The 11,194-nt window shown below is 41.1% G+C and overlaps 1 protein-coding gene across 1 annotated transcript in view; it reads right to left on the bottom strand.

The window, feature by feature from the left end:
• Positions 1-9,940, bottom strand: part of ARL6 (ARF like GTPase 6) — a 54,360-nt gene extending 44,420 nt beyond the window's left edge. The window contains exons 1-2 of the mRNA XM_037001744.2: positions 9,540-9,940; positions 6,415-6,564 (exon numbers count right to left, since the gene is read on the bottom strand). Of these exons, the coding sequence (XP_036857639.1) occupies positions 6,415-6,537 (123 nt within the window). The 5' untranslated portion in view covers positions 6,538-6,564; positions 9,540-9,940. The remainder of the gene's footprint in view (positions 1-6,414; positions 6,565-9,539) is intronic.
• Positions 9,941-11,194: the final 1,254 nt, after the last annotated feature.

Here is an 11,194-nt window from a genome sequence, read left to right on the forward strand (position 1 = left end):
CTCTCTCCAAAGACAGGTCACTTCGCTAGCTAAAGTCACCCTTCAAAACAGGCGGGCCCTAGATCTGCTTACAGCCGAGAAGGGCGGCACCTGCGTCTTCCTCTGGGAAGAGTGCTGCTATTACATCAACGAATCTGGCATTGTAGAAACTGACATTACCAAACTCACCGACCTTGCCCCCAGTCTCCACTCTGCTTCCAATTCCAACCCATTCTCGTCAATACTAACAAACCTCCTCCTCACCTGGCTCTGGCCCACTGCAGGCCCCATAATAATCATTCTTCTCGCCTGTCTCTTCTTACCCTGTATAATAAAGTTCATCAAATCCCAAGTCGGAAAAATCTCTAATCAAGCTTTCAACCAGCTTTTACTCAGGAACTACCAGCTTCTGGCCACAGAAGATCCCTCACCCTCACGTGACCTCCTTACCACACGCTGAGATGGACCCCTCTCTCCACTGGAAACTGTTCCTGGAAACAATAGCCACAGACGCCTGGCTCCTGACACCCATATCCTCTTGGCCAACCTATGGTTACAGGGAACCTTCATTGATTTCCAAACCTGAAGAAGTCCACATCTACTCGTCCTTACTGCGGGGAGTCCTATCAACCCTTTCCTCCCAATCCTCAAGCCCTCACTCCCTTCTCCGCCCCTGTTCAGCAGGAAGCAGCCAGAGAGAAAGCAACGTCCACAAACCCATAGAGGAGAAAGGGGGGAATGAAGGGTCCCCACCAGTAAGATGGCAAACTTTCGGCTTCTCTTCGGGGTCCTCAGTTCCCGCCGGCGCCACCTGAAGCCCAATCACCTCTCGCCCCCCTCCCAATCCCAGCACCTAGCCAACAGCCACCAGCCCCGTAGAAGTGACACCTCAATCAATTCATGCCCCCTCCTATATAACCCAGCACTTTTCCCTAATAAAGCGGAACTCTCCGGTGAATTGCTGCTATGTGTCGCTCCTTTCCTTTCAGACCCTATTTGATTAGTTTCGTTAAGTCTGCTAGAAATGATATCCTTGGTGTCATCAATCATCATGCCCTGCCCCAACATGAAAAAAACAAACAAACCCACATCAACCCATTTATCCAAAAGCATAGTTAAGTACCAAGCAATTTTCTAGGTATTCTGGATTCAGTGTTGAACAATACAAGATGTATGTATAGAATTTAAATTTATAATGAGGACAAGTTTAATAAGTTATCAACTCAATGTGCAAGATAATTTCAGATTGTTTTAAATGTTAAGAATATAAAATGAGATGATGTGATAGAATGAGAGCATTTATGCTGGGTGATGGTGGAAAATTGGCATTTTAAAAGAAAGGGTTTTATGGAGTACATCTCTAAGAAAATGACAACCAAGACTACATTCTTAAACAGAGTGATCAGGTTAAAATGTCCCCACTCTGTTCCCATTAAGTTTAGAAAATACCAGCAGCCTCAATATATTAACAATAGATAAACATTCGGACAGCATAATATTAAAAACAAATATTAAACACTTCTAGGAAGTATATAGTTATCTAGACTGATCTTACCCACAAAAAAATATGAGACTACTATAAAATGAGATTAGTAATTTTTTTCCACATTTCCTGATACAGCATTGAAGATTTTTACTATTCATTTAATTAATTAAAAATAATGTTTCTAAGAGTAGATGTAAGCTCACAAGAGATTCTCCTTGGGTTCAAAGGTAGGGAAGAAAGAAGAGTTATATCTGTAACTGCATAATAGGTTTTAGGGCCTTTAAGAAGTCCCATTACAAGTGACATCCGGGCTATTATCACCAAAAAAACAAAAATGACAACAAGATGAAAAAACCCACAAGTACTTAACTCTGCTCTCAGGATCTGATTTAATTGTTCTGAGGAAGTAGGATAGCTGCCTAAAGATTGAGACTCATGAAGTAGTGTCAGAAATGCTCCACTTAAAACAGCCCTGGAGTTAGTCTAGGCTAGCTCCGTAGTAGGGATGTTGGAAAGCAATGAAAGATAAATTAAAAAGGCTTAGTTATCTGCTGAGCACCCTGGAAAACCTAATGCAGTTAGGAAGGGTCAGAAGATCTTTCGATCTTTCACAAGACCAGGATGAAATGAGGATATTAAAATATTTCAAGATGACAGACTGAGTACATGCTGTCTCCTTCTCCTTCTGCCCTAAATCCCTAGAAATGACTGAAGTATGAAAAATTATATAACTAGGTTAAAATATAAGAGCAAGTGTCTTCAGAAGACCAACACTCTTTAGGGAATAAAACTGTTCCCACCCGTATCAAAGAAGCTTATTCCTATGGTGTTAAAAAGAAAGACACAGGCTCAACATGGTGTCACTTCTGCTAGGTCAAGTCACCAAATTAGGTCCTAATACTTAAATCAATTACAACTTCAACCTCCCCCAGAAACTAGCCAGTCAGGAATTTTCTGGTCAGCATCATCAATAAAGATAATCTGTCACATGAACTTCCTCTATCTTCCCTAAAAGAGGATGGGTCACCTGCATTCTAAGTGTAGATTATAATAAGGGGAGGGAGTGTGTTCCTGGAGCTGGGTGAATAAACCGGTGTGACCAAAATCAGCCTAAGGAAAGGCTAGACTGGGGAGAAACCCGATGAGGCCGGGCTCCGTTCTTCCCCTAGGGCTGCTGCTGATTCACCTCCCCAGTCAGGAGTGGGCCTACTTCCCCACCAGCCCCTTCCAGGAGGAACTCCAGGGGCGCATGCCCAGTGACTGACAGGCACCAGACCAATTACATACCAGGAACAGAGGGGAGGAGAGAACAACTGTCCCTTGGTCCCAGAGGCTGTGGGGAGAAATACCTCTTGATATATAAATGGACTAGGACAGGTGGGGAATTCTGGAAATACTGCAATTTAACCCTATCTAAGACCCTCTGCTCTTACCCCTAATAGAAAGTGACCTTGCCTGAAACAATCCCTTCTTTTCTTTTTGCTAATAACTTTCCCCCCACCTTTCTGTCTATAAAAACCTTCCATTTTGTACAGTTCCTTGGAGCATCTCTCTACTAGCTCGAGGGGATGCTGCTCCATTCATGAGTTATTTAATGAAGCCAATTAGATCGCCAAATTTACTTAGATGAATTTTGTTTATTAACAGATAATAATCATGTCTTGGGATAGAAGAGATTGTTATATCTATTTTGTTCTTTGATTATTATTTCTACCAATTTCAGTATAGTAGTCACTGGGGGGCCGGTCCATTTTGGGGCTATTATCTGTGGCTCTGGTTTCAATCAATTTGTACTTGAAACAAAATAAACAAAACTTTTAAGCATATTCCTTGATGTGGAGAAAAATGGAAAATAAGAAACATCCCCTATAGGCTAGTTCCTTACTTAAAAACATTCCCTTACAATCTTGCTCATATTGCTTTACTTTCAAGAGTGCAGGGCACCAGTCAGAATCTCTTAAGCATCAGCCCAGGCTGATTTGCTGATAACTGATCCACAGTATTGCTTACAGATTGTGATATAATGATTTATAAGAATTATATATTTGGTTATTCAGATGACCAAAATGTATTTCTCAGATATATTTGGTCTTCACCTGATGTTCCATAAAGGTGTTTCAGAGCCAAAAAGGTGAAATGCGTGTCTTGTTATGCTAATGCAGACTTTTGGACCCCATGGAGGACAACTACCAGTTGCCAGGGGGACCAACCATGGGATTAGAGGGTGGAAACTTTCAGCCCCAGCCCCCAACCCCAGGAGGTGGGAGGGCACAGGGGCTGGGCTGAATCAGCCAATGGCCAATGCCTTAGTCGATCATGACTATGCAATGTGCAATGAAGCCCTCACAAAAACCTGGAAGAACAGTATTTTTCCCCCTCCTTTTTACATTCTGCTTCTCTGTCAGAGAGATACCGCTTCCACTTGCCACCCAACCAGGCCCCAGGCTCCACAAGGACAGAAGCTCCTTTATTTGGGACCTTGCCCTGTATATCTCTTGATCTGGCTGTTACTCTTTATTAAACTGGTAAACATGTTTTCCTGAATTCTGTGAGCCTCTCTAGCAAATTAATTGAACCTAATGGGGAGGTAGTGGGAACCACCAATCTGTAGCTGGTTAGTTAGAAGCACAGGGAATAGCCTGAGACTTGCATCTGGCATCTGGAGTCAGGTATGTGGTTTGGAGGGTGCGGGGGGGGGGGGGGGGGGGGGGGGGGGGGGTTGGGGGGGGTGAGAGGTGGAGGGGGGGAGGGGGCAGTCTTGTAGGACAGAACCCTTAACCTGGGGAATCTGGTGCTGTCTCCCAGGCTGACAGCATCAGAATTGGGCTGAATTCTCACACACCTACTGGTGTTCAAGAATTGCTTGGTCTCATGTAATTGGGAAACTTGCTCCCCCACCCCCACACAATGGAAATGGGTCTGGGAATCCTCAAGGACTGACCAGGCAGTGGTCTTTTACCACAGATCCACTCTCTAAATTCAATTCTGGACCCCATCCAACTGGGTAAGATACAAGGACTGATAGAGAAATTTCTTACAATCTAGGTCAGGAGACAGACTCCAGTGTATGTGGGCTTTTTAACTTGCTTGTTTCCTTGTTGGGAAGATTCTGTTTTTCCATGTTTCCATATAAAGAAAACTCCATTATTAAAATGACACTCCTAGTTTCTCTTATCTCCCCTCTCCCAATCTATTCCTCTCCACGGGAACAAATGACTTCTTTGACTGCTCAGTCTGTGAAATGAAACTGAGCACCCTTGGTTCTGCCTCTCTTGTTCTCACTTGGAAGCCACAGGCTTACCGCAAGCGCGCATTCTCATCTGTCTCCGATGTTCAGTAAACTAGAAGAGTGCCATCTCTCCCTGGGGAGGAGAGCTTGAAATTTTGGGAGGCTAATCTCAATTCAAGAGTGTTGGCATGTCCTCTGGCCAGTCTAAACCTTACCCTCCAAAAATCAACCTTTTAATGAAGCTGATATATATATATATATATTTTCTCTCTGCCTCACTTCAGCACGTATACCTCAGCTGATCCTCAAAACACCTGGATTACCTTTCAAATCCATTTTCAGCTTCTTATGAAGGCTGCGTCAAATGAACTTCTGCCTGAAACTACACCAGCAGTTTGTTGTTTTTACATGGAAAACTCATCCATGTAGAAGGGACTAATGACAGGAAGAAAAGAAACAACAGCATTTTTATAATTCCAAAGGAATCTCCGACTAAGTACAAGTAAAGCTGAAGCTGTTGCAAAAGAAAATGGAGCAGTAGGGCTGCTTTCTCACTGAAGCCCTAAAACTGAAACAGCCTGAAACACTGTTTGGAGGCAATAGAATCCACCTTTAATTACCATTTACAGGAGCAAAGTTTCCCATTCTCCAGCCATTAAGTCATTGAAGTACCAGCTTCCTAATTCTTGCCCTATCTATACGCAATCTGTATTTTTTACTCAAATTTTTCTTTAACTGATTAAGGTTTTTACCTAAAGAAATCTATTTACAACTGTAAATGTTAGTTTTCTACCCAGTATTCATTCTCCCCTTCTTCCATACTTACAGAGCCTCTATTATTTTTGGAAGCAGGAATATGCTCCACTTAAAAAAAAAAATCCAGCCTCACTTGCAGATAGAGAGGTAGCCAATAGTGTATAAATAAATGTTATTAGTTGAAGCTTCTGTAAGCTCTTTAAAAAGGGCTTATTTAGCAAGAAGACTTATTCCTTTTCCCTGTTATTTTCTCCTCCCTGTGCCTTAGACCATATAGTTCACCAAGGTCACCTCGTAAAGACCCTGGGGATGAAATGAGGCACCAAGGGCAGCATTGCGGATGGGAGATGCCTAGATTTCTCACCACCATGGAGTCACCATACTAGCCCTGAACTACCTCCTCGGGATTTCTTTAGGTGACAGAAAAAGAAGCCTCTGTCTTATTTAACTACACCGTTTTGTTGGTTTTCTTTATATATAATTTACCATGTGTTGAATGTGTTAGCTTTATATATTTTTCAGTTATTAAAATAGTATTCTCATATACTTATTTAAATGACTTAAAGCCATCTTGCTTATTACTACTGATATGCACACCACACTCTTGGAGAACTAATTAGCCATAGAGCCTATAGAAATGATCCATCTTTCCCTTTCTTTTGCTCCTCATATATAAAGAGGGAGCCAAAAAGAGGGCAATGCTACTTGAAAGTACACTTGACATATCTGTGAAGATCTTTTGAAAAAGAAAAATGCATTTAGGAAAGATTCCAGCTTAAATAATGATCTGCCTGTATATACCTGTATAAAATATCCTGCAAAAGATGGTAAGTGATACTTACCACTTTCAGGTACTACGTTAACTAGATTTCATAACGTGATTCAATGAAGTTATAATGGCAAACAAAATAATTCTGCATGCTAACTTTCTCTAGCACAAAAAATACATCTAAGAGATACTTACATTTGAGGGTTTAAGTTTGTTAATGATTGTTGTTTTGCCACTATTATCCAGGCCAAGGCACAAAACATGAACTTCCTTCTTCTTCAAGCCAAGCAAGCCTGAAAGTCTGTCTAGCAATCCCATAATGTGACTCAAGTATTTACAAACCAGCTGCAAGTCAGGGAAAGAAAAAAAATAAGATATACCCACAGGCACCTTAAGTATGGAAAATATGAGCGTGCAGATAAAACAATCGAGTAATTTAAAGACAATGAAGAACACCATGTCAATGTAGCTTTGTATTAGTAAACAAACTTTAAGCTGATTACCAGAAAGGAGCCTTAACTGAAATGCAGATTGGCAGTTTATAAACCCCAGCAATGTGGAATAATGCCCTTGAAGTAAGCGTACATTTCTCATTGTAATTTATAATATTTAAGAAAAAGTGGCTAAATTCAGTATCATATGGAGTCTGCCATTTGTGATACCTGAAAACACCTGCAGCCTTTTCTGGAAACTGGAACAATAAATGGGCAATGACACTGAAGCTTACAAAGTAGAAGGCAGACCAGAAAAGCAGAAAACTGAGCTACATCATTTGAGCTACTGGTTAACTCTTTTTCTGAAGCCAGCCCTACTGTTGTATTTTGCAATTATATGAAGTAATAAACATAAAATTTACTTTTTTTTGTTTGCTTGATTATATCCAGTTTAGGCTGCATTTTTTATTACCAGAAACATAGAATCCTACTGATAACTGATATCTTAATTTTCCCTTACTCTTTACATATTTCTTTGTTAAGGGATTTGGGATTTCTTCCCAAATCCATTTTGAAAGAAGGTTATGTATAAGACACACACATACACAATTTGAATGAATCTTAATATGTTTTCTTAAAAGTAACTTATTTGAAGTATCCTGTTAGGTATTCCTTTAAAAGAACTTTAGCTAGTATAGAATAAGGAAATAAATACTGATATTTGATTTTAATCTAGTTTTCTCAGATACTCTGAAAATTCCTTAACCTGTGCCTGAAGTGCTCATTATTTGTTTACCAAATATTTCTTTGGTAAATAAGCATTCCAATGAAAACTTAAAAAAAAAAGAACCATCAGCAATCCAGATATAGAAGTATTCTGAAGTAAAAACTAGTGATGAAATATTGCTTGCTGTGAGGTAACTTTATGGCTATTCAATGTCCTTCTAAGGTATTGTTAAATTTAGATTTCAGGTCCCCAAATGAAGCTTTCAAAAACACTTCCTTTGGGTCTACTGCCCCCCAAAACATTATTAGTGGTGGGAGAAGAGAGATATTTTTTTGCCAGCTCCCAAGTTCTGTGGAGACTGCTCCACCATTAGCAGTAATACACCTGTGTTCTAAATAGTCCCTGTTACTCTCCAAGCCATCATTTTCAAAGTTCTCTAAATACTCACTTCATTTCATTGATTTACTCTCATCTCCACCCAGCATTCCAGAAGCCTGTCATCTTACAGCTCTTTCAGTGTTTTTCATCCCACACCATCCCAGCCAAGGCCAGACCTTGAAGGCTGCAGCAACTTAAACAGTAGGAGGCCTCTAATACAACTACATCTGAAAGGATGCTGCAAGGTTGATTATGCAAAGGCCCCTTGGGAAATCATTATGGATAGAAACTTCAAAGCTGAATTCAGTCATGTGCATAAAAGATGCAGTGCCCCACCTAAGCATGATTCCTATAACAGAGCCACAGTTGTCTTACTCAAGGGATGGCTGGATCTCAGGTATGCCATTTGTGCTACTTGAAAGGACTTTTCTCCTTGTGTCAGAGAGCCACATCCCACTCAATATACTCCTTTAAATATCAGCTTAAAAATGGGAATCTACTTTAAGTGAGCCTTCTGATCCTATGAAACAATTCAGACAAACCATTTTAATTCACAGTACTTTTATATTGTACTAAACAGACTGATATAAAGGCTTATATCTTGTTTTCCATTTTCCATACAATTTTGAACAGAATTTTAAAAATATGACCACTTGTCATATCATCCTCCTCTGGCATCAGGTGTCAAGAGCTTGATACTTGTTCATTTTTCATAAACTTTGGATTGTGATTTCCTGTCCTTTTTTCATGTCCTTTATCAAATACCTAATGATTGTTATCAAAGACCTACTATTTAAAAGAGAAGTTAGTTGTCTCAAAAGATGTAATTACATTTATTGAAGTTGCTTTATAAATGACTCATATGGTCTAACATACACTTCTACTTATGAGTAATAAATACATTTCTGTAAGTTTACTTTTTTCATGCATGAAAGAAGGAAATAGAAAATAACAATTCATGCCACTCAAAATTTATTTACCACGTCCTAAATGTACAGTGAAGCACAATTAAAATTTTCTGTAGCTCCCTACTCCTATAAGCCATGATATTCTACCCTGGCTGCACACTGGAAATAGCTATTGGATTAATATATCTGAAGATGAGATCAGGGCATCTGTGTTTTAAAAAACTACATAGTGTTTCTAACGTACAGTAACTATTGAGAATTACTGGCGTTCAGAATAAAGTCCAGACTGTCATGTGTGTAGCTTTTAAAGTTGTTCATAATCTGGCACCAATCTACCTTTGCAGTTTCTTGTCTTATTGTTTTCCTCTCTGCACACTAGCCAATCAAATTCTCTCAGCTGTTATCTGAGAAGCTGCTTTCTAAATTATTATTTGTAGCCAGAAAAGTCCTGAAGAATTAGAATGTTAGCCCTAAGTTAAGAGCTTGGAGGTAAGCTGCAGAGAGCTACTGGTAGGGCAAGAATACACTATAAATGGTAATTCGTCAAATTAAAAGTGTTTCTAGAGTGAATTATAGCACACTTTAAATGGCTTTCAGCTTTTGGTGATAAAATTTCAATTATACTTCCCACACACCAAATAAAAACGCCCAAATTAGGCAGCGTTAAAATCAAACAATCAAAAATTCACCCAAACCGGTTCAATTAGTTTTCTCGGGTTCCAAGTTATCAGTGCATAAGCCGACTCCTACTTTTCCACCTCTCACACATAAGAAACAACTCTACGGAGTGCAAACATGGGAAACAAAAATTCTAACACGCGACGGGGTAGTGATTGGGGCCGCAAGCCACAAAAATTAGGGTTAGGAAGATACCTGGTCTTTGACGTTAGTTCTGCAGGCTTAGGAGCTGGTGAGGAAGAGCAACGGACTCACTCGCTCGCGTTCGTCTCTGGGCTGGGAATCTGTGCTGGCGTCTCTCAGCCTTCCTCTCTATGCATCCATAGGAAGGATCCCTGGTCCGGAGCAAAGCCGCCTCTACAAGTTGGGTGAACTGGTAGCCTGGGTGTCAGCAGGAGCATCAGTGGCTGGGCACTCTCCTAGCGCGTGGCGTTCCCCTGGCAACCGGACGTTCTTCCGTTCCCGAAGCCACGCCTCCTCCAAGTCGACCGCTTTGCTCAAGAGACTGAAGAGTCCCGAAACTGCCGTAGATACAGCGACGCGTTTCAAAGGTGTGAACACAATGGCAGTTGAACTGACGCCTTCCAGTGAGGAGCCGAGCAGTCCCCGCTGGAGCATGCTGGGAGTTATAGGCGCGCACAGCCTGCTGGGAAGCGTTTGGCGTCCGCGTTTCCTGCCGGGGTTTCTCTCCGCCCTGGTGACCCCCGCCTTTCGGTAATGTCAGCTCCCAAGGGCGGGTGCTGAAGTGTGGCGCCTAGCGCACTGAGGATTCTCTGCGTCTTTATCTGTCAAGGGCGCAGCGTGGTAGCAACGACTGCAGGCCCCGCTGTGCCTCTGGGCAAGATGTGCGCCGGAGTTGCCCTGCTGCCCCTCGCGCCGATCCTCTTCCGGGGTCTGACAGGTCTTAGACCCTGAGTCCTGGAGGAGGAAAGCTGTTGATGTAGGTAGAGGAGACAGACTAGCGTAAAAAGTCGGAAGCATTATTCAGCAAAGGAAGTATGCTTGTACCCTGGTTTCTTAGCTGTCTGATCTCTTGAAGAGATTTCCAGGAACCATAATCTGTGATGAGATTACTGTCCCCAGATCAGATTGGCAGGTGGCCAGGAAATTAATAGTCTGAATGCTTACTTTTAGCCACCTTAAATCGAACTGGAATTTATAGTAACAAATTGACACACATACACACACACACACACACACACACACACACACTGGAATTTATAGTAACAAATTGACACACACACACACACACACACACACACACACACACACACACCCATGATGGCTTTCATGACACACACACACACACACACACACACACACACACACACACACACACACACCCATGATGGCTTTCATGAGCCTGAGATCAGCCCTGTTAAATGCACTAGGAGGGTGAAAAAAGAAACTAGAAAATTATGTAAAAGTCATGGGGGAGGGGGAGTCCTACGTGAATGATTATGGATTGCTTTTTCTTTTGCTACTTATACAAATTTTTAAATGTGGTTGTTTTTATAATGAAAAACGTGTGGTTCTGGGCTAGTGACTGCTGAAAAACAAAAATTAACAAAACCAAAAACAGAAGCCGTATAGTTGCATATCCGAAAGTACTGAGTTACTAAGGTCCTGTAAAAATGGAGTATGGCTATATATTCTTCCTTATTGGGTGGCCTTCAGCCAATTGATCCTTCTCTATGCTTTAGCTTCCTCACCTTCAAATAGATACTATTTATCTCATTTGGTGGTTTTGAAGATTAAACAGATAACAGAAGTATATATGTTTGGCACATAATAGGTGTTCAGTAAATTTCATGTCTTTGTCCTGAAATTTTTATGGTATGGATAAGATT

This window comes from Manis javanica, chromosome 3 (genome assembly GCF_040802235.1).
Source record: "Manis javanica isolate MJ-LG chromosome 3, MJ_LKY, whole genome shotgun sequence".
In the NCBI taxonomy this organism is placed as follows: Eukaryota; Metazoa; Chordata; class Mammalia; order Pholidota; family Manidae; genus Manis; species Manis javanica.